This window comes from Natator depressus, chromosome 1, assembly GCF_965152275.1.
Source record: "Natator depressus isolate rNatDep1 chromosome 1, rNatDep2.hap1, whole genome shotgun sequence".
In the NCBI taxonomy this organism is placed as follows: domain Eukaryota; kingdom Metazoa; phylum Chordata; order Testudines; family Cheloniidae; genus Natator; species Natator depressus.
Window position 1 is genome coordinate 132,570,538 of NC_134234.1, and position 25,023 is coordinate 132,595,560.

Consider the following 25,023-nt stretch of genomic DNA (forward strand, 5'->3'; position numbering starts at 1 on the left):
GTTATTTGTCCATGTTCTTTCAAATTTGACATTAAGTCTATGTCATACAGTAGTGAGATTAGAAATGTCTCTTGCATGACCACTGGTGCCACTGCTAAAGGCTCACAAGGCTGCTGAGCTGTGATCATGAAAGTCAGTCACTTCAAAAATGAAATACTTAATGTCCCTGTCATGGGGTGGCCACCACTCAAGTGCCCCCTTGTGGCCAGGTGCCTCTCCAGTGCCCCATCCATATTTCCCCCTTCAGGGCTTTTTAAAGAAAGCTCACCGTCTTTCTCTTTCAGTAACAGCCCTTCTTTGGGTCTGGTTTTCTTTATTTACAAAGTTCTAGAAAGCAAACACAAAAAGGAATTTCCCCAATCACTCAGAGTCCCCAAAAATCTGTCCCAGGGCATGGCTCCTACCTCAGATCCTGGGGGAACCAGAAAAGTTTCCTTCACAGAACCTCTCTTACCAGTCTGTAGCTTCCCTGCCCAAGCTGACTCCCTTGTGGCTTTTGCTTTCAGTTCTCTTATAAGGAACTAGCTGCTGGAGGTTCCTTTCCTGTGCCAGGTGTTTCTGGTTGGCTCATTGAGCAAGCCTGCTCCAGGCTTCAGGTCTCCTGCAGGCAGCTCCCTCACTCGCTCTGCTCTCTCACCATTCCATTAAAGGATATTGCAAGTTCTTTTGCTGGAAAGAAACACTTAAAACCCATCTGTTAAGTACTCTATTTAAAACCCAGCAACCAATTTACCTTCATAAAACACGGTGAGAAGTGTTCTGTGGGTTATAAATATTTATTCTTCCTGCTGTTTTTTCACTTTGTCATAGAATGTTTTAAAACAAAAACTGTTAGCTACTCTGTCTGTCTGTCTAGGCTCTGCATGGTTACGTACTGTGTTTTTGCTAAAACAGTGGAGGCAACACAAATTAACAAATCTTATTGGTGAAGGTGTGAGAATGATACCAAGAAGACTGATAGGCAATCACGGAAGTTAAACAAGTAAAGTCAGAATTGCTTGGACTCTTAGAAGCATGGGTGTCTGAAGCGTAAGAGGGAATGAGATTAGTGTTTGCCAAGGGAAAAGGACACTGTGTCTAAGGAGGAATTACAGTCAAAACTAGAAAAAGTAGTATACAGTACAATTCCAGTTCTCTGAATTCCCGTTATCTGAAACTAGTAGTTATTGAAATCCACAGTGCGTCCCCCATGCAGCCCTATGTTAGTTAAACACTTGCTAATAACTATAATAATGACTGAATCAGTTATTATAATAACAAACTTGAAAACCTGTCTCTTTCATCAACAGAAGGTGATCCAATAAAAGATATTAACTCACCCACCTTGTCTCCAATATCCTGGGACCAACATGGCTACAACAACACTGCAAATGTTAATAGCTTCTCAGTTAGCCTCTTTGTGCCTGTTAGTGCTAAGCAATGGCTTAGTATTTGTGTAGCAGTTTTGAAATTACCTTCAATTGGGGTTTGTCTATACTCTTGGGGCTACAGCATCATAGCTGCAGTGCCACAGCAGTCCTGCAGTGACAGAAGAGGGTTTTCTGTTGCTGTAGGAACTCTACCTCCCTGAGCAATGGTAGCTAGGTTGACGGAAGCAATCTTCTGTCAACCTAGCCGTGTCTACCCCAAGAGTAACGTCAGCATAGCTGCAGTGCTCATGGGCAAGAATTTTTCATACCCCTGAGTGATGGTCGCTATGTCAATCAAGACTTAATCTTACTGAGGACTACATCAATGAACCTACAGCTCAAAATAGCACTTCTGTTTATCTGAACAGCCAGTTGTCTGAAAGGTTTGGCTATCCCTCAGGCCATTGGGATAAATGGGAGTGTACTGTACTTGGCATTCTGCCTTTGAAATGAGACCAGGAGACTGAATCTCACCACAAATAATTGAAATTTAGTTTAAACTGGATTTAAACTTAGTCTTGTTTAGCTGCGATAGTGTCCTTGTGTTATTGGGTCTGCATATTGTACCACCCTCGATTCATGAGCAGGACTCCCACTGATACCTGTGTGCAGATCAAGAACAGTGAACAATCCTTTAAAGTGGAACTTAAATTTACTGCAGGTTTTTCAAATGTAATTTATTTAATGTAGAAGTTAGATTATATTTTAGGCCATGTAGTATTTTTGCTAAGACTTTCATTTTGATGAGGTACCAGCTTTGTGGAGAGCTTATTGTAAAACGAGCACTTGATTTGATTTGTATTCTTACATAAGTTCGGTGCATTATCTTAGTACATTCACTTCAAAGAACCATAGGCAGTAATTCAACCTAACGTTATCTGGCAAATATTCTCTAGCAAGGGCATTGGTGTTAATATCTCTTACTTTGTAAATCAATCACTCACAACTGTGGTCTGTGTTTTGGGAGAAATACAAACCATTTCCTACCCAAACTAACCAGAATGTCAAGAATACAGTCTTCCCCTAGCAGTGTCTCTTGCATTTCAATATTGGCCTCATTAGTTTATCCTAGGAGTACACTATATCAGAATGATATTTTGCACAGGATGGCTAATCAAAAAAACAAACCCACAATCCTATTAGTCATTTGGATGTTTTGTTTTGCAGTTCTTTCTGTTTGTCGAGGTAGAAATCCAGAAATGTATGTTGGTAACTATTTGCTTTCTTACCCTAGATGTGCAGGTTATGATATTATACTCATAGGCTTAACACGCTTTTCTAGGAGAGTAAAGCAGAAATGTCATTTTGAAGTTACTCAGTTGAAGGCTCTTTGAAATAAGTTTAGAAGGCTCCAAGACTATTTTTGTGCTCTCTTTAATTTTTAAGGAAATGTATTGACGTGATCCTCTGATGGTGTTATTTATTAGTTGGAGGGAAGCCATAAGAAAATTGCCCCACAAGCCTGACACTACTTTAGGTGCAGAGATGTACCTGCCAAGGCACCAGAGCCCTGATAGTCATTTTTTTAATTTGGGAACTGTGCCAATCAGAAGCCTCGTCCCCAGAGATAAAAGGCAAGTGACTTAACCCATTGCTTATGAATAGCTTTCCCTTTCTCAGAGACTTTTTATTTCCTGGATAATTTCATAAGGCTGAATTTGGAAAAGGTGTGCTTTCATTTCTGAGTCAGATTAACTTCCTGAGGGTGGGGAGATATGTTTCCCCAGAGCTGTGATCAGTGCAGGCATTGAATTGAAAGGTGCTACGCAAGGATAGCATTACAGTAGGGGTGACTCAGGTATGATGTGGGAGCCACATGTTTTCCAATAGTACTCCTAAAATGGTCCAGCACAATTCTCAAAGACTTTAGAATATTCCCATGTGCTGTCCTCTATAATAACTGCTCTCCTACAGTGTGAAAATCTCCTTCTGTCTGCTTCTGTTGCCATGTCCACGCCTGAAGGAGGAGATGGCTAAAGCACAAATTGGAAATAACAGCATGGGGTTTTTTTTCAGTAGAAGGGACTTTGGCTCTGGGAGACGTGCAATGAGCTGGCAAGCAAAATTTCAGTGGCTTGAGGAAGTGTGATGTGTCAGTGAGACAGAACAACACTCCCGGAATACCTGTGCCCCAAAGTCTCAATTCTATACACACCCCGTCCACATGTCCAGAAAAGTTTGACCATTCCTGTATTATGGCAGTGTTACATTAATGAGGACAAATGGTGGTGACACCGGTTAAGTTCAGGTCCTTTGGCAGTAAAATGCAGTGTGTCCTGCATGCAATATCATTGTGATGATGGGCATGCCTCAGAATAGATGAAATTTAGTGTTATATGTTTATACCAAATTATGATACTTCTGTGCAAGTAATTTGATATTGAGTGTATTAAAGTAATAAAACACATTTTGTTTTATGAGGATTTATTGCTATCAAGCTCAGTTGGATTAGAGAGAATGACTGATGGCCCGCAGTCTGGAGGATAATATTTACTACTGTTCATTACTTCACATATAAGAGACGGTTAAGTGATTGATTTTAATACTGCTTATGTGAAATCTGTAAAGGAAATCTGTAAAGGGAGTTGCATGGGACTGTAACATAAACATTCCCCAGTAGATGAGTAAGTTTACCTCATCACAGTGCTGTACACGTTTTCTTCAGCCACTGCCATTTTTTACTTGCCTGCTGTGCTGTTTGGGGTAGAAATGGGCAAATATATTCTTGCAAATAAAACTCAAATTTCCTTCTCCGATCTGCACCTTTTATTCACTTTTCCACTAACATTTGGCTGAAAGAACTGTGTATTCACCAGAATGTTCTCAGAAAGCAAAAAGCGTTGCAAGTGCTCGCATATGCATAACATGAATAAATATGCACTCACATCTGAAATGAACCCACAGCCTTTTAGAATGCTCTTTGCAAATTGGAATGGGGAAGAGGGAGATTTTGGGAGAGGAGCAGGAGGGAAAAATAAATGAAATGTTCAGCAGAGGGTTAGGATGGGTTGTATAGAGCGCTGTCATCTCCAGGAGAATTGGCAGAAGGGTCCCTTCCTTGGCAGGGATATTCCTGGACACCTGGCTGTGTTCCTGTAGTGCAGCCAGGCAACGAGGTGGGTGAAGCACTGCCCTGGTGCCTATTCCCTTTGAACCCTCTTTCAAGATGGCATCAAGAGATTTTTGCTCTGCTGCATCTTTATTATATTATATAGATTCTTATTCTGTGCCTTCCAGTCGTGCATTAAGCAACATGACTAACGTCTGTCACATGTTTGTTTTCTCACCCTTTTCACATGGCAAGAAGTGTGTGCAGTGCAGTTGGGTATTTTGGGGTTTTACGCACACATGCACATGTTGTCATGGGTCTATGTTAGAGAAGGCAAGGTCAAAGAAATATGCCTTGCAGTGGAAGGGGAAGGTGGTGAGTTTTGTGATGGTCTATAGTTCCTGTGGAAGTTCATTTCAGAGTCTCAGATTGGCACCTGAGAAAGCTGTCTTCTGTACAGAGAAGTTTTACCCCTATTTTAGAGAGTTCCATTGTGCCAGAGGAGCAAAGCTGTTGACCACATCTTCGTCCTGGAGCTTTAGTTGATCTTTTAGATATCCTTGGCCAGGCCCAAGCCAAGTCCAAGACTTTGAATTTGATATGAAATTCTGTGGGAAGCCAGTGAAGAGAGTGGAGGAAAAGTTTGAAGTGCTCACCCTAGCCCATAATAAATAAATAAAAAACTGGCATGTCTGAAAATGGAAGTTTATGCTCCGAGAAGGCCCAATTTACTGTACACAGGATCATGATAAAAAAACAATGGGGAAAGGGCACCAACGACAGAGGAAGACACCAGAAAGGATATGCGGGGGGCCAGTGTAATATGTGCACAAAACTCACAGGTTTATGTGGATTGGTGATCAGAGCACAAGTAGCAATATCTCTTTGACATTTATGGCGGCTACCAGCGTGAAAAGGTAGAAACTTGGGGTCAGGACTGAAGGATTAAGACAGGTGGAGAAGAAACAGCAAAGAGAGTGCAAGTGATGAGAGATGGAAGAAAATGACAGAGGGGGAGAAAATTTAAATAATTTATGCCTTACGAAGAATGCATTGCTTTTGTCTTATTTATAGTCACACCAGCCGCTCTTTTAAGCTAATTACTGTAAATCACATCAGTTGCACCATAACATACCAAATTGCTTCAACTTTTCCAAACTTTTTCTGGGAGATCTTGCCTTAGTAGTATTCTTCAGAAGAACAATGGGGTGAGGTAGCTTGTTAATACAAATTCTTTTATTGCCACTTTAAAAATGAAATGTTGGCAACTTGGAGGTAGGAAGAGTAATTATGTCTTTATAATTCTGGGTGACATCACCTTTTTATGCTGGAGAAAAAAATTGAAATTAGCATGAAACAGCAAAGCACGGAAGTGTGGACTGTGCTGTGGTGATCAGAGTCTTCTGTATCACTACCTCATGGCTGTTTCTTTGTGGATGTGGTGGCAGTGCAGGGCTATTCCAGATGGATACAAACAATTAAACAATGTGAAACAGATGGGTTGAGAGGAAAAGTGTGTGTGTGTGTGTGTGTAAGGGGGTGGGGTGAATGAGGAAGATGAGAATCATTTTGCACTTAAAAATAAAAGCAACCCTCAGTTTATGGGGCCTAGATGGCCCCTAGAGCTTTGCTTAAATTGTTCTTTTGAATCCAGGAATGGGCTTCTCAAGAGTAACCTGGACGGAGAGCAGGGGGACCCTGAGGAGAGAGGGTCAAGGTCCTCAAGCATGAGCAAAGGCTTCAACCCTGGTAGATCTGTTCGCTCATGGGGGCTGTAAGTCAGAGATTTTTACTTTTAATCATGTGTATGTATATGTAAGTGCTTTGTGTGTCTGTGCATAGTATATATGTAGATGTATATGCAGTCAATACACAGGACGGTAAACAGATCTATTTAATTATTTTGCCATTTTTTATCATATTTTTGGTAAATTCCTTTGAACTAAAACATTTTTATAAACTGTACTGAAGAATTTTGTGAATACTTTTGACATGTAGTGTAAATGTCTTGGGAGGCTGTCTGCACTAGTGACTTACCATGAGTTAACTGATGGTCAGTTATCTCAAGGGAGCTAACACGTTTGTAAAGGCTATCATGGACGCTCTCCAAATGTTTGTTTGTTCCAGGATACAAATGTTTGTGGTTTACTAGGAGAAACAATATATGTTTGTCTTCTGGCACAAAGATTTGGGGAGTGTTCATAGCCTTTGTTCGTAGCCTTTGCAGCGGTGTTCCCTCCCTCGAGATATTTGGCAATCTGGGGCACACAAGCTGGTATTGGCTTCTCAAGCGCTTGATCCTCCTTTTTTGAGTGTTTTCACCTTTCTTTACCGGCACATTTTCCCTCCCTCCTCCCATCACCATGACTTAGCAGCACATTTTTGTGACATTCTCTATTATATCATGACATTAAGCAAATAAACACATAACATTGGTGGGGGGGTGGTGGTGGTGGAGGAATGAAGACAAATTTCTCTTGTCCTACTGTCTCTTTCTTTGTATTTTTTTATTCTGTGTTGAAATGATGAGGAACAACAAGCAATTTCTGTGGAAAGTCTATTGTAGTTTCAGTTCCATCAGCCATTACTTGAGTGACCTTCTATCATGTTTAATTTCTTACTGAATTGTAAGATTTGTTTTTTCATATACAGCTAAAATAATCAATAAAATACTATAAATTTGCTACTGTTTATGTTCTAGCAGATCATATTCATGTAAAAATATTGCTTGGTTTTGCAAGTAAAACACAAATGTCACATCCTCTCATGTTAGCAAATTTTCTTTTAAGATTTATTTATGCTAAAGTGATATGAAGTATAAAAGCCTTGTTGAAAGTTACTAGCAGACTAACAGTAGCTGGGTCTTAGCAGAAATGAACGCTTCTATGGCGTTAACGTAATATTACAGATCATTTCTAACAAAACAACATTTGTGTAATACCATCAGCGACCTTTGTATCTAATTTAAAGAAAATTTGTACGGCTACAAAATGGAAGCTCTCATTTAATACAATGAAACATAATTTTGTTCTTTTTCTGTCGTTTCATCCAGAGACCATGTGCGTTTGGCATGGATCGTGAAAAATAAGAGAAATTAGAAGATTGTCAGTGTGTTATTTCATAGGTTAATTTTGCCCGTCTCCCTACCTCATTCTGTGTTAAAACTGAGGCTCTTGAAAACACTTGGTGCCTCATCCACTGAACTCAGTAGGCCTTTCACCAGGCCTTTAAAATGGGAAAAGAGGGTAAACCTAGAAATCAAATAATGGTAGCTGCAAGATTTTCAGATGTACATTATGCTGGGAGAGAGGTCAGAATTAAAATGGATGCCTCTTCCTCCAGTAACACAGCTACTAGGGGATGGATTTTCTTTTAAGCATTGCCAATTACATGAAAAACATACATTCAGTATTCCACAGTTCTGTTCAATTAAAACTTGAATTCTGATTAATGGACACTGGACTATTTCCACACATAATGTAGTATTTTGGAGCAAAGATTTTGTACAAATAAGTCTTCTGAATCGAACAACTTTGCAATTTAGCAGTTTCATATTGATTATGTGCTAGATTTTATTGCATAATATTTGAATATAGTGTATGGATGGTAGAATTTTTCCTTCTACAAAGAGCCACTGGAACATTTAAGCACACTTTTTAAAGACCTAGCTTCTATTTAACTGTTACACACTGTATTCTTTCTTTCTTTCTTTCTCTGTATTTTAGAGTTCCATGGTACATGCATGTAATTAAAAAGTTTTGTGTTCTATCATCATTCTCTTTTTCCTTGATTCGTTCAGTGATGCTCCCATGCATTGGTTTACTTATCAAAGCCCCTGTTTATGAAAATACTTAGTCGTGTGCTTGAGTGCTTCACTGAACTGGGGCTGAAATATTGTGTGTGTGTGTGTGGGGGGAATGGGGCATGATGAGTAATAGGCTGATTACGGCCCTGATCCTGCAACCACACAGATGCTCAACTTCATCATCATCATTATGGCAAATCCCAAAGGGATGTGGTCTCTTTGCAGATTGCGCACCACCTGGATTGACCTTTGGCTAGATCCTTAAGGTGGTCTGTTTCCATATATTCACTTTATGTCCATCACTGGCAATCTTGTCATGCCACCAAAGCTTTTGGCACCCTTGTGATTGCTGGCTGTGCAGCTTCATTCCTTGGTACATTAGCTTTGGAATTTGTTGGTCCTCCATTCTAATAATATATCCATACCAAGAAAGCCACCAACTCTGAATACATGCTGATTGTTGCTTGATTTTATGGGCGATTAATAATATTGTTTAGATAATATGGGTCATAGACTTGCCAGTTAATCTGATTGGAAGATAAGGTTTTTGACCCAGAATCAGGGTACACAGAATTTTCAGGGACCTTTTGGATGTCTGACAAAGAAACTCACACTGAGAACAAAAGGCAGCTTTAAGCCTTTTATTGAGATAAATGAGCAGTAATGGAATAGCTATCAAATAATCAATTACAAAAGCAGTAATAATGTTCTAGCAGTACAGGTGGTATTATATACTATAAGGTTTCTCAATTAATGTATTCTCACCCTTCCTTGATAACCTGGTGATCAGAGAAAGGACCAGCCTTGCCTTTGGCCTGCCAAGAGACTTCGATGGTCCAGATTCCTCAAGTCTTGAGTGGGAGGTGAAGAACTCAGAAGAAGCTAGAGCTAAAAGCTATAGAAAGACTATAGAAGCTAACTTAGAGTTTACTTAAAAAACTAACAATTAAGAACTAACAATGAACTAGCTAAAACTACCCAATATGGTGAGTTTCCCCTATTATAGGGCCTGAGCCCTAAGTGCCCTCCTTCCATGTCCAAACAACTTCCTGACCCATGGAAATGTTAGGGTACACTTACTCTGTAGGCTGGCATGTTCGTGCATATGAATGACATATTTGTAACTATTAGAGACTATTAGCTCATCCTCGCTTCTGTTATTTCTGTTCTAATGGGTTGTTTCCATGTTCTTTGTGGTGTACCTGCTAAGTCTGAAAAAGGCCATGAACTTGGGTGGCCTTCACCACCACCGTGTTTTAATTTGCCCACTTATCTATGTGAAAGGTCACGCACATATATACTGTATACTTAAGCTCATCACCACCTATCTAGGGTAAAGCTCTCAATCATATATATGTTAACTTGCTTTAGCTTAACAAACAGGATGTTGCCTATAGGTTCTTTGCATTACAGTTAAAATACTCTAATATAAATTGATAAACCTATTATAATAACAAATAACAAACCTATAGTGTAACAAATGATCAGACTCATAAGAAAAGATATATATGCAAGCAAGCAGGATAGCCCGATAGGCTACATGATGGAGGTGGTTGCTGAGTTCAGCTTTGAATATCCTCATTTCTGATCTTGTCCAGCCACTTGATATGGGGCAGCTGACAAAGATGAAGAGAATCAAAAATGTCAGTCTGTCGCTCTTCAGCATTCCTCAGTGCCCACGTTTCACTTCCGTACAATAGAGTTGGTATAACCATGGTTCTGTAGACCCACAGCTTTGTGGCAGGTTTGATGTCACAGTATCTCCACAGAGGCCACTGAAGGGTCCGAAACATAGCAGTAACTGCTAATATATGTGTCCACATCTTTCAGACACCCTCCAACACAGTCTGTGATGCTGCTGAAGTATTTGACCGTTGTCATGTGCTCAGTGTCCCATCCAGACAGGTTAATACTGAGCTGATTGTAATCTGGAGCTGGAGGCTGCTAGATGATAATGACCAGAGGTGTAATTTTATCTGGATTAATAACCAGACCAATGCACGCTGCTTCTTGTCTGACCAGATAGTTTGGTAAATTGCTGCAACTGATAGGCTGAGCCAACAACACAATATCATCGGCGTATGCAAGATCTCGAAGCAGAATGTTGTCCAGCTCCATGCCACTGAGAGCTGCCTTTTCAAGTTTATCCATCAAGCAATCAATGTCAGTATTAAGCAGTGATGGTGATAGAACATAGCCTTGCCAAGCTCCTGTGGAAATAGGAAACCATGTTGTGTATCTGCCATTGATTTGAACCTAGCTAAACTTCATGCACATGAGTAATTACTCTGAACTCAAAGGAATGCTGCACCTACATAAATGTTTGCAGGATTGTGGCCTAAAAAGGAAAGCTTTTACTGTATTAAAACCCAAACATCTTAGTAGTCATCAGAACTGAAAATATGAAAAAAGTACATGGTTTTTGCAAAGTATTGCAAGCAGTTCCATTGGCTTCTGTTGCCTTTGGTGTGCAGGGTTTTTTGTCTCCTCTGACTTTATGCTGCTTGTTTACTTGTTGCATTTCTCTCAGTATTTTCATTGTCCAAACTAGGTATTTTCAGTTTATTTCTAATCTCTTGTACTTTTTTTGCTGTCACAATTTTGCACTACTTGGATTGAGTTTTATTTTTATTTTTAATTCTTTGAAAACTTTGTTTCCCCACTGGAAATTTTTAAACCTGTAATTGGATTTAGGTTTTGTTATAGCTTACTTTAACTAAAGCTACATTTTTGGTCCAAATTTGAGGTGCTATTGTCACTTTAAAAATGCCTGTGTCTGAAATCAGTCCAGGTAATCAGCCATACCTTTCAACAGTGTTATGTTACAGCTGTGATTGCTTTTTGCTTCAAATTTTGTATAAGAAATTGGTAATTTATAATGGTCTTGAATTTATTTTAATGAAAAAAACTAAGTTGCAAACATGGGATCTGCTCCTACAAATAGTTATTAATTATCAGAGTGCTTACTACCAGGATTAATCATATCTCAAGGGAAATACAGCTCAATAGTAGCCTGGTTATCTTATTTTACTAATATATTTTTATATAGATCATGTAAAAAAACAGCCAAACAAAAAAATAAATAAATAAACCCAACCCTAAATTAAAATAACATTAAAATTGAAAAGTTAGGAACTGTTTGAACTAACATGCCCCTACACCATTAATTCAGTTCCCTTGTGTGTATACATTATGATATAGTCCTTAATTACGTGATCCCGTACTTCACTCAGTGCAGGTTGGATAGTGCTCACTGAATGAGCAACTGTTCAATATTTTCTTTTCTTCTCATTGTTCAGTGTGTGGACAGTTGACTGTGCACTATCCAAACCCTGCACTGAATACAGAATAATTAATGTCTTCATGGCTGTTTCTGTGGTGTTCTCACCATGCTATCTGAGTGCTTCACAAACACTTATCGATTTATCTTCACTCCTCTGTGATACTTGGGGAGGGTATTATTATCCTTATTTTACAGATGAGGAACTGAGAGATGAGAGAAATTAAAGCCAAGATTGTAATGAGTCTATTAATTTTTGGTGTCCAACTTGAAACAGTTAGGACCTGATTTTTTTCCGAGAGCTCAGCATTTTTTATAGCATTTTATACGTTCAACGTGCATCTCCAATTGACTTCGTTTGCAGTTGTGAGCACTTAGTACTTCTGCAAATCTGGCCCCAGGTGTTTCAAGTCAGACACCTAGAAAATGAGGAACACACAATTAGTGACCACCTGTGAACATTTTGGTTTAAGTGACTTGCCCAGAATCACATAAGAACTCCGGGGCAGAGACTGGGATAAAATCCAGTTCTCCAGACCAGCATTCAGCTGCTACACTACAAAACCATCCTTTCTCTTCCTGCAGTTCCCTTCCTCATTCATTACAAGCCTACTAACTTCTGCAACAAATGAGGCTGTGGTCCTGCAAACAACAGCATCCTTTATTACAAGGTCTTGATTCATGCCCTGAGCACGATCCATTCTGTGCTCTAAATGAAGCAGGATGGTGAGTATGTAGTATCTGATCATAATGTATATGTACAGTGGGGTCACGGTGAAGTTGCACTGGCAATCTTAATTCTGGATTTTTCTAACTTTTGAGCGCTTGTTTTGGCCACCTTGATTTTGCATAAAAAATGTTCTTTTAATGTTCTTCTTTTTTATGTAATTTCCTAATATTTAAAAAACAAACAAAATCCTGAAAGAACAAATTCCATCACATAGAACAACTACACTGATCCCCACATTAGTCATCAGCAGCACTGGGACCAATAGGTTTACTGCACAGACCCTAATTACTTGAGCTAATGGAGTAACTGACAGCAGTAGCAGGCTCTTAGCTTCTGGATGAGCCGCTGTAGGGGGATGAGACACACACTTTGCCAGTGTGTTTCACACATATTTTCTGACAGCTGAGGAATGTTGGGTTCAGTTCCAGTTTCTGGAGAAGAATGTGTTTAGTGGTTATAGATCCTTATGCACCATTATCCTCTGCCCTTATCTATCCCCTCTCTCCTCCACTACTCCCCTCCATTCTGCTCCCTACCCCTCTGCATTTGAGTTAGGCCGCTTCCTCCATCTTCTCCTCACTCTCTTGGTCCTGTGCTTTCAATATCCCTGCTCTTAATTCCAATGCTTGGCACCACAGCAGCCTTTAGCAGACAGGAGGGGCAATTACAAGTAAACTGTCTGATCAGCCCCTGCAACCTTGGGATGGAACGTGCTCAGTTGTTCCATAGGGATGCACATGGTTAATTTGTTGGTATATAGCAGATATGTGGGGATGGAGCATGCTTTGCACAGACAGAATCACTGGAGAATAATACTGATAACTTGTAACAAACCTAACATGGGCTACAGCATTTTTTTTTAATAATTTTTTTGTAGGGGTTATGACTTGGCCAAATCTGGGTGGATTTTCATAGGGATGGCAAAAGGCACATACCTGACACTAGGATGTCAACATCCTTGTCAAACTCCCAAGTCCCTGCTGCGAAGCATGGAAGTGCTCAAGCTTCTCAGTGAAATGATTAACCCACACTAAAAAATTCTTCCAAACAACATAATTTTACCTCTCCTCATTCTCACAAATGGCCCAGAAATGTTTTAGCTGACACTTTCCATAACAATTCAGTTTGAGACAAACACATAGCATGGAAAATTTCAGACCGAACTCTTAAAAGTTTGGCAAAGATTTAAGTAGCTGAGAACAATCTCATAATGGGAAGCATTATGGAATAGCCAAATCAACGTCACCTTTAATTAATCTAACAAATTAGTGGGACATCTGTCTCTTGGATTTTCATGTTAAAATAGCATCGCTCAACTTTCAGGACCTGTAGAATCTCTGCATGTCAATGTTTGAACTCTGACATTTCATCCTTAGGTGATACTGCATTATTATATAGTGCATTGTCGTGCCTTCTGGAGCCACCTATGTGAATAGATGATATTCTGTGTACCAGTTTCATCCATAATGAGGTGTTTTTTTTTTTTTTAAAATAAGTGACCATATCCTTCCCCAGAGAGAGAAATAAATAAATAAATAAATATGTGGCAAATAGATTCTGTAAAGTGGAACTAATATGATCCATGCTGAACTTTACTGTGACATCTCAGATGTTGTTGTCCATTCATATTCAGATTATAAACTCCTCATAGTAATGTGAGTTATAAAACCAACCTGTAGAACAAAGATGCTTGTAAACTAACATTGGGTTCTAGTGGTGTTGCAAATGTCTTGGACTTAGTGTTTCTGATATGTAATGTTGGCATGCCAAACATCATCATCATAAATAGTGTCATACAGATAGTATAACAGTTTTGTTATAGGTGGGCCCTCAAATCTGCAGCAAGCTCCCTCCTCCACTTCTCCCCTTGGTCTGATGTAGCCCTGGTTCGTTGGTCCTTAGGGCATGCTGGAAGATGGATCTGTTTGGACAGGCTGCTATGGAGAGCAGATTCGGATGGGGTTAGATCTGGAGGGACTAGGAAGGGAGATCTGTTGCCCATTTAATTTTGTTTTTGTAATTTTCAGGCAGGGGCATTTCCTTTTTACAACTCTAAAAAAAATATAAATCCATTGTTGAGCTGGAGCCAAATTCTCTCCTTGCATGTATGTGCTATGTGAAGTCAATGGGAACCTTATGTGTTTTATCTCATGCCAGCATTTTGGGCCTAGCTATTCACCATTCCTTTGGTTCAATTGGGTGCAAGTGACAATTTGTAGAAAAACTGAGTTTGGACGAATAAAAGAGATGGTGAGAGTTGTTACTGGAGTAACCTGTCAAGCAAAGAGGACTGGTATCATATATGGAATCCAGTCCAGGTCAGGCAATTGACTTACCACAGATAGGATTTAAATACCAACATTGAAGCTGGTGGCACCTGTACTACAGTGCAGTACGGATAAAGTGGGGGTGTGGAAAGAGGAAAAGGAGCCTCCCCCCCCACCTCGCACAGAAATATTTGCTGCTTCCACACACAATAACCGCACCTACTGGCAGAGTTGGAAAATGGGCCATGGTGGGGATGGAGGAGCAGATCTAATCGCATCCTTTCTCAGCTGCCCCGAACGTAGTCCCTGGAACCAGTACTGACCCTTCCAGACTCGCCTACAGCTTAAATATACCCTCTCCCAGAACTCCATCCCTGTGGGTGTTCTGGGTTCACAGGTTAACTCTTTAAGGGCATGTGATAGGTGTAACACACACAATGAATTTTAACACACCATTGCTCTTAACTGCATATGAAATACACAGATATAAACAAAACTTAAAAAATCCCACACACATTTTTACCACTCTAAGGCTTCTTTGGGCTGGGGTTAGAGTCCTCTGGGGTTATCCAGGGTCCTTCTGCTATAACACATAGCTTGTCTTAATCATGGAGCCTCTCTCTCTCCTTCAGGTCAGCTTGCTTTGAGCATGGTCAGCTTGCTCCTTCAGCTAATCTGAGCATCCCCTGCTAGAAAAGCATGTTTCTTTCCTTGTCTCCTGCCCAAAGCTTCCCGAGTCTCTCTGAGTTTGTTCCACTACCACACCTGATTCCTTTGACCTGCTGCTGGTAATTCTCCAGTCTCCAAACCCCAGCCTCCTGCAGACTAGCTGGAGGAAGTGGCTTCTCCCAACTCCAGCCAGCCTCCTTAGTAAACCAATTAATTGGTCAGAGTAGCTGCTAAGGTTAACTACTGTCAGTTGTATCTAGTCTGGGAGAGAGATGCTTACAGACTTGTCAGCAAAGGTGAAAGCACATAGACATAGAGACATTCCACGATACAGCAGTTTTCCTAAAAGCAACTTCACAATGTCACTGAGAATTCATAAGTTCCTCTACCTCACACAGTAACAGAAATAGTGAACTGTTTTTGCTCTTTCTCTCACCCTGGTCACACAGCCGCATTAATCCTGAATTTTACCTAATGCCAAAAATTAAAGCTTAACATTTTTTCCTGCATAATGCTTTCTTATTTTATATATACCTTTGCTCATTTGAATTGTGCCTGGAAACCCCCTGGAAACATTCTTTTCCATATTGCTAATACTTTGACAGAGACAGTTTTTGTCTCAGAGAACAGTCTTGCATTAAAGTCTCAATTAGCAACCAGATTCCATTGTGAAATACATCAGTATAAATTAATGTCATATTGTGCTAAGCTATGTTTGCCACCTGTTCAGAGCTTGCTATCTCTGGTTCCTAACCTAGACCACTGTGTTTTAGCAGTGCAAGCTTCACAGCTTCCTATGCAAATAGGTTTGTTCCAGACACACAGTATAACAATGTCATTTTAAGCCACTGGGAAAAAAGAGAAAAACGAGTGAAGGAAGGCAAATGTCAGAGTAACTTGAGGCCAAAAAATGAGCTTTGAAACTGTTATTGAGGTAATTCTGCAAAGAAAAGTCTGTCTCTTTTGAACTCCTGTATTCTGATCCTGTCATGTTGCACCAGTACTTGAGATATGAATATGCAATTGAGACACTGTGCTTCATCATTAACAGTCTTGATGCAGACTTCAATAGCATTAGGCCTTAGGTGAATTAAGTCAGTAGAATATTTATTATTCATTTCAAGGCTGCAGAATCAGGTCCCAAACCAGTGACATATTTAGCTGTTCCACAGAGCATTAAAAAAGGCTGTTTAGTCCATACCAGAAGCAGCAACCTCCCTGTTCTCAGTCCCTCAGCCCTGCTTGCATGCACAAGAAAATTAAATAAATCAGATTTAGTTAATCTGAATCAATTTGTCAACTCTTTATGTACTCAGATTTGAAAGCTCCGGATTAACATACCAAGGGAACAAATATATCAAAAAAATAGTTACCACTTCATTCTTTTCTACACCTACTGACATACATTCCAACGCATGTACTTTACTAGATAGCAGTTGTATGTATAAGGTCTTGCTGTACATGTAATGAACACACGATAGAATCTGATTCATTAAGAAACAGATGGTGCACATTTTTTCTAGAGATCTTTAATACATCAGTCAGGATGTGGATTACACACAGAAAATATATTGGCACAGAAGAGAAGAGGCAATTTGGCAGGGTCGACACAAATGCAGATTAAAGTGTGCAAGCTCTACTGCATATGAGAACCAGAATAAATAACTCATTCATGTTCACCGAACAGACCCCAAGACCTATAACTGGAATGTATGTGGATCCTTACATAATACATGGTAGCACCCATCTTTTGGCAGGAGGCTGATTAGTTATGCCCTTCATTTTCAAATAATTATCTTTTTTGTGACAAAATACTGGGATGAGTAGGAGGAAGTCTTATAGATTTTAAAAGTTGCAAGAAAATGTGAAATCTCAGTGCTGGGCAATATCTGTTTTCCCTTAAACCACTAGAAAAAGGGGCATGTGTCTCCTTGTCTGTAGGAGAAAACAGAGCAATCGTCATGATTAGTGAGCACATTTATAGACTGGAGTAAAAAGACACGCATGGCCTGAGTAAATTTTTGGCATCTACTTCACAGGATATAAAAGTTAGACTATCTCCTGCTTTGGAGTTCCCCTTTCTTGTATTTCAGAGCAGTGTATGATTAAGGTCTGTCACTTTACCCAGGCAGAGATAAGGAACAATATACCACAACAGCAAATCATTTGCGTAGTAAAAGAATGTGCCTGAGCTCTCAAAGTAAGATTCACACAAGAATCCTGAAACAATTGGAACGTTTTCATGCTTCACGAAGGCTGTAATTAAAAATAAAGCCTTTTCCTTAAACCCTTTACTCCTCTCAATTAATTCTAGCAGTGTCCTTCTGCCCAGAAACTAATGCACACTCAGTAGCTCTGTGACAGTTTGGGGAATCGGTCTGTACAACACGATTACACTGGAATGCTGAAAATGACTTTGTAATGAACTATTCACGTTTTGAGGGAGATCAATCCTAGAGATGACCATAGAAACCTTTTAGGGAACAAAGGTATCCTCATTCCAGAGTGGGCTTGTTTCATGGTAGAGGTGAGCCCAAAATGAAACCTTGCCTCTGCATTACCTTTGAAAAAATTTAACAGCCAAACTGCAGGTTGTGCCGATCTCTTTTCCTTATGATTTATTTTCCAGTGTTCTGTCCAGTCTTGATTTGAATGTCCCAAGCCCTTGCGCTACAGCCACTTTCCTTTGGATGCTATTATACCATCTAATTTAGATCTCACTGTCCCCCCTTTATGTACTCCCATTTCTCTTCATATTGTGGGATTTACACACTTCAGATAATTTTAGTCTAATTGCTGCATTCTTTGTATGAAAGGAGTTGCTGTATACCTAATGGAACAATTTCATGCAAAGCAATCAGGAAACAGTTTAGATTCAGAGGTCAGTTCTGTTTTCTTCTGCCTAATCTCTTGGCAGATGTACGCACATGGTACAGGTGGTGGTAAGAATGAATATCTGGACATGTCAACATAGGGACATAAGACATTTTATTTCAGTTTGGGAAGCATAGGTAATATGGATGAGCAGTGTCAAGCTAACAGCTGTACTAGGAGGTATGGGTATAATGTAAAAGCCTGAAGTGCCAGAATGAGGGCGAATTATGAGATGAACCTTCTCTTTGGCCCAAAATAATTATTCCTGAAATTAATAGATATTGTCAGTTAGTGTTAGGTTCAGACATCAGACAATTTGAGTGTATTTGTATTAAAACCATATTAAGACTAATATTACAGAAAGTTATTAGCAAAGTTAAATTTTAGCCACATTTAGTATTGACCAAAACTCATATTGCATCCAAGCCACACTTGTTCAAATTTATAATATTTGAAGCAATGAAAAAGTTAAAATGTGGATTTGCTATAATGTGCATGTGAGAACTAAAACCTGAATAAAAGCTTGCCTTCTGAGGAATAATTTTACTCCTATCCCCCATTATATAAAATCAAGTGAGATAATATCAGTGGAATAGCATGTTGTCAGAGGATAGTGGTCTCCTGCTGCTACATAGAAAGGCTGAAATACTTGGGGGAATTATGTGTCATGGAGAAGCCAAGATATTTATTTCCAGTGGAGCAGTCACTGATCCTGTGTGAATTTATTAGTACTACTTTATTTGTCTTATCAGTACCAAATGATTCATAGAGTTTAAGGCCAAAAGAGACGATTTAGGTCATTTAGTCTGACCTCCAGTATTTCGCGGGCCATTACATTTCACGCTGTTAAGCCTGCATTGAGCCCAATAGCTTGTGTTTAAATAAAAGCATATCCTCCAGAGAGTTGTCCAATCTTGATATGAAAACTGATGGAGAATCCACCATTTTCCTTGGAAGTTTGTTCCAGTGGTCAATCAACTTCACTGTTAAGGCACAAGTCTTATTTATTTTAATTTTAATTTGTCTGGCTTCAGCTTCTAGCCATTGGTTCTTGTTATGCCCTTCTCCACTACATTAAAGAGTCCTTCAGTGACTGGAATTTTCTCCCTGTTGAGGGTACTTATACACTGTAATCAAGTCACCTCTCAGTCTTCTTTTTGATAAACTACACAGATTGAGATTTTTAAGTCTCTCATAAGACATTTTCTGCAGCCCTCAATGTTTTTGTGGCTATTTTCTGCAACTTCTCCACTTTTTCAACATCCTTTTTAAAATGTGGATGCCAGAACTGTTCACAATATTCTAGTATCAGTCTTACCAATGCTGAGGTAAACTCACCTCCTTATTTCTACTCACTATTCCTTGCTGTCCTCCTCATTATTTATCACTCTGCAAATCTTTGTGCCATCCACAAATTTTATTAGTAGTGATTTTATATTTACTTCCAGATCATTGATTCAGGCCTAGGACTGATCCCTGTGGAATGCCACATGCGCCCTATTAAATGATTTCCCATTGACAACCGTTTTTTGAGATCTATCAGCTAGTTTTAATCCATTTCATGTGTTTTTTACGGATATTATTTAGGGCTAATTTTTTAATCACTGTCCTCTGATACTAAGTCAAATGTCTTACAAAAGTTTAAATATATTACATGTATGCAATTACCTTTATCAATCAAACTTGTAATTTCCTTGAAGTAAGTCAGGCCTGTCAATCAAATCTACTCTTTGTAAAACCATGTTGACAACCTTAATTATTAGAGCTGGTTGGAATTTTTCCAATGGAATATTTTTCCACTGGAAAATGCTGATCTGTCAAAAGCAAAATGTTTAGTGAACCCAATTTTTTTTTGACTTTTGAGTCACTGAAATTTTTGGAATATTTCATTTTGGTTTGACCCAAACAGAACTTTTTCACCACATTTTCTGAGAAAACCAAAAAAATCAGCTGTTTTCCCATCTCTGCTCCCTTCATTATACCTTGACTGTTTTGTCTGATCTAACTTTTAAAGTTTCACATGCTAACTGAATGAAAAGGCTAAAGATAAAATTTTCAAAAGCACCTAAGTGACTTAGAAGCCTAAGCTCTAAATCACAGATGTGGCTATTCAGTAAATACACTTAATGTACATGGGGTAATGCTGAAGCAAACTACTAACATATGCTGTACAAAGAAAAAATTGGTGACAACATTATAATTTTAGCAGAACAATGAATCTAAACATCTAGTGCAATTGTAGGGAGATTTTTAAAACCAGTGTACAATCTACAATAAGTTGGTATCACTTTGAAATATAAAAAGATCCCATAAAGGGCATTGGATAGGTACACCATATTGTTAACTTCGTGGATAGTAGAACCTAAAGCTAGTGGAGTCCATATAATATCCTCTATTCCAGGGGTTCGCAAACTGAGGGGGGTCGAGACCCCGCAGGGGGGCCTGAGGTTATTACGGGGAGTGGGGAGTCACGAGCTGTCAGCCTCTACCCTAAACCCCACTTTGCCGCCAGCATTTATAATGGTGTTAAATATATAAACAAGTGTTTGTAATTTATAGGGTGGGTCACACTCAGAGGCTTGTTATGTGAAAGGGGTCACCAGTACAAAAGTTTGAGAACCACTGCTCTGTTCAATACATATCTCACTGTAACACTTTTTTTTTGTGCTTTGTACAGGCTATTTTATATTTTGTTTGTCACTTTTTGAAACATTTTCGCTTTGAAATCTTTAAAAATGAAAAGTTCAGTGATGATTATTCTGACCCAGTACTACTTACTGAGTAATGACCGTGATTACAGAGCTAAACAGATCTTGCAGAGAATAGCTGATACAGACTAACATGACTACCACTCTGTAACATGTTTTGGTTTCACATTTCCTCATCATTTTGAATCACATCAACATTTTTTGTCATTCAGTATAAAAATAGAAATTGGTAATTCTGGCAGTAAGATTTCAAAGGAGCAAATACAGTATCTAATACACCTCAGTTAAAATGGAGTCCTTTTGACCCAACATTAGTTTGTTTATCGTGTACTTCTACTTTGAAAAATGTCTGAAAATGACACCATCAGAGACTGTTTGTTGTGTCTCGGTGGTTTTCAGAACAAATTTGCACAAATTATTTAAGTAAAATGTTGTTTTTTCTACCTGTCCTACTTGCAAACTGAAGCTGAACTGAAAGTCACAGTGTATTATTGCTGATTTATACATCATCATCATCCCTGTAAAAAAGATTCTCCCAGGCCATATTTTGCTACCACATCTTCAAAGAAGTGGCACAGGTGTAAGGGAGGGCGAAAGGCAGCATTGCAGTTGGAACTTAACCATTGTGTTTATAGAGTGAACTGGATTGCATTCCTGGTCATGCACTATCTCCACAACTGTGTTTACTCTAGAGGAGGAAAGTCAGCCTAATGAAGACCTAGTAAGGGTTAATGGAACACCACAAGGTAGGAGTATTTTCAGCAAGTGGAAAGAAAGTAAAAATATTGATTAGAATTGTAGGTAGGTGTTACAGTTAGTGAAAGAACTATACCTAATCTGGACTGAAAACTGCATGAGATCTGAGGCACACAACTAAAATTCTTGTACATGAATTCAAGGAGTCTGGAAAATAAAAAAGAGGACCTGGAACTACTGGTGCAGGAGGTCAAATAGCATATTACAGGGATTACAGAAACATGGTGGAATAGCACTCATGACTGAAATATAGATATTGAAGGGTATGTGCTGTTTAGGTGAGATAGGAATAAAGGTAAAGCATTTGGGGTAGCATTGTACATCAACAAAGCAGTTAACTCTAAAGAAATAAGTGATCATTTGGACAAAAGAGCCTGTTTGGGTTAATGTCACTGCAGAAGGATTCTAAAAGAAGTTCTATTAGGATAGAGACTGGAGAATAAATGCTACTAATACTGGTAGCTCCGGTTATTCCTCGATGCGATCGACGAAGGTTTTCTTCATCACTGGACCATCACGAGGTGATACAGTTTTAGACTAGGTTCTGGTAAGTTGTAAGGAGTCATAGAAGAGCTGGTCATAGGAAATACCCTTGGATCGAGTGATCAAAACTTGATTCAGTTTAAATTAAATGGAAGGATAATCAAAACCAGGAAATGAACTGTGGCTTTTTATTTCAAAAGGGAAGATTTTTGGGAATTAGTTAATGAAATCAACTGGCTTGAAAAGCTCAAGGACTTAAATGTGAAGGAGGCTTGGAAAATCTTCAAATCAGCTATACAAAAAACTGTCTGAAATTTGCATCCCAACTGGATGAACCCCTTCAAAAAGGTTATTAGGTGTAAGCAGAGAGCCTGGGAGGGAATGGAAAAAGGGATTGATAAGCAAAGAAAGTAGTATCTTGAAGATTAGAGAATGTAGGAATAAAGTGAGAATTGCTTAAAAAAATCAAGCTGCATTCGCTCTTGCCAAGAAATTTAAAATAAATAAGAGGGTTTTTTAAGCTGTATAATAAAGAAGAATAGCAGTAAGCCACTTTGGAGAGTGGATGGGAAGGAGATTAAAGATCATCTACATATAGCCCAAACACTAAATGAATACTTGGTTTCAGAAAGGGTGGTGATATGGAACATGGTCATGAAGGCAGGATGGCTGATGGAAATGGTGTATAGAAATAGAAATTCCAAATCTGAGGTGGAAGAAAAAGAGTTTAATGTGCTCAGATTGTGCAGACCAGATAATTTCCATCCCAGAATACTGAAAGAACTGGGACATGAAATTGCTAGTCCAGTAGCAAGAATTTTAAATACATCTATTCATTCTGGGGTAGTACCATATCACTGGAGAATAACTAATGTCCTACCTGTATTTTAAAAAAGGGGGAAAATGGGATCCAGACAATTAAAAGACCTGTTACTCTGTCCTCAGTATTATGAAAGGCTCTAGAACAAATTGTGAAGGAAAGGATAATTCATTTAATAGAGGTAAAAGGTAAACGGGATGTTATGCAACATGGGTTTACCTCAGGTATATCATGCAAGACTACCTCAGTTTCTTTCTTTGAGAAAACTGATTTTTTAGATAAGGGAAATAATTAGGTCTAATATACTTGGACTTCAGTAAAACATTTGATACAGTACCACATGGAAAATTATTAGTTAAATTAGAGATAATGTGGATTAGTACCAGAATTGTAAGGTGGATTAAAGAACTGGCTAAAGGGGAGAAGCTCTAAAAGGTGGATTGTTGGATTAGAGGGAGGTTACTAGTTGAGTTCCTCGAGGATTGGTCTTGGGACAAATCTGATTCAATATTTTATTGATAACCTTAGCGCATAAAGCGGGAGTGTGCACATGAAATTTACTGGTGATAGAAAGTTGGGATGCTTTGTCAATACTGAGGAGGATCAGAATATTGTACAGGAAGATCTGGATGACCTTGAAGATGGATGACCTTGAAGACCTTGGATGACCACTTAGAGTCGAATAGTAATTTCTGCTACCAGCTTGGGGGCTTATCAGTTGGAAGCTACAGGAGAGGACAGAGACCTGGGTGTGTGGGTCAATCATGGGATGACTAAGAGCCACCAATGTGATCCTAGGATGTAGTAGGCAAGGTATTTGCTGTAGAGATAGAGAAGTATTAATGGCATTGTACAAGGCACTGGTAAGACCTCATTTGGAATACTGTGTACAATTCTGATCACCCATATGCAAGAAAGATGAATTCAGACTGGAGCAAGTGCAGATAAGAGCCACTAGGACGATCAGGGGAATGGAGGGCCTATCTTATGAAAGGAGACTGGAAGAGTTGGCTAGTTTAGCCTAGCAAAAAGAAGACTGAGAGGGGATATGGTTGCTCTGTATAAGTACATTGGGGGTGGAGGAGGGGTAAACAGCAGGAGGAGAAAGAGCTATTTAAGCTAAAGGACAGTGTTGGCAAAAGAACAAATAGATATAAACTAGCCATGAGCAAATTCAGACTGGAAATTAGAAGAAAGTTTCTGCAGTGTAATTGTAGCTTTGTTGGTCCCAGGATATTGGAGAGACAAGGTGGGTGAAAGAAGGTGGGTGAAAGTGATATCTTTTATTGGACCAACTTCTGTTGGTGAGATTGTGTCTCTCATCAACAGAAGTTAGTACAATAAATGATATTACTTGACCCACCTTGTGTCTCTAAGAAAGTTTCTAACCATCAGAGGAGTGAGGTTCTGGAACAGCCTCCCAAATAGTAGTTGTGGGGGCATAGAACTGAACTAGTTTTAAGAGAGATGGACAAATTTACTAGTGTGATTGTGTGATGGGGGTGGCTTCTGATGGTAGGGGGCAGGGCTCAGTAGCCCAGGGGCTTGCTTTCAGTTTGTCTTATGTTCCTAAAAGCTCATGCTTCACGTGTCATGAAGGGAATTCTCCACCTCCCCCCCGCAACTGCTTTTTGTGTGTGTGTCTAGTCTTCCATGGGCTGTAATACTTTTGGCCTAATTTAGGTTGTTGGGTTTAGCGTGTGGGTGCTGGGTGGTGTTCGTGGCCTGTGGTATACAGGAGGTCAGACTAGATGATCTGATGGTGCCTTATGGCTTCAGACTCTGACTCTGGTGGTAAGAGGAGTGAAAGCTTATTTCTCACCAGTGGAAAGAGAGGAGCAAAGTTAAGTGTTTTATTTTCCACCTTTTACAAACAGATCATGAAATCATATGCAAATAGCTAGCATAAAAAAATAGATAGCAAAATGCCTCCTAAAATGTATTTTAGTTGATTAATGATAAAAGAAAAATGCAGCATTATCATATTAGTATTGCATTGCAATAAATGTGATCATAATCACATTTAAAATGCAGTAATTTATTATGGACTGTCATAGGGGCCCGAGTGTGTCAAGGGGGGCCAGCTTTCTTAGCCCCGTACAGGACTGGTACACCCCATCACACGATCATCTGGATTCCCTGTTGGGTCAAGCAGTTGCGATGTGGAGTGAGG

At 39.2% G+C, this 25,023-nt stretch overlaps 1 protein-coding gene across 3 annotated transcripts in view; it reads left to right on the top strand.

Moving 5' to 3' along the window:
- The window catches only part of FRMPD4 (FERM and PDZ domain containing 4), a 435,288-nt gene that overhangs the window by 21,762 nt on the left and 388,503 nt on the right, over positions 1 to 25,023 (top strand). For 2 of the 3 annotated variants that reach the window (XM_074966777.1, XM_074966823.1), the window contains exon 2: positions 6,113 to 6,232. The exons of the other annotated variant lie outside the window; for it this stretch is intronic. In XM_074966777.1, coding sequence (XP_074822878.1) covers positions 6,113 to 6,232 — 120 coding nt within the window. The remainder of the gene's footprint in view (positions 1 to 6,112; positions 6,233 to 25,023) is intronic. 3 annotated transcript variants of the gene reach the window in all.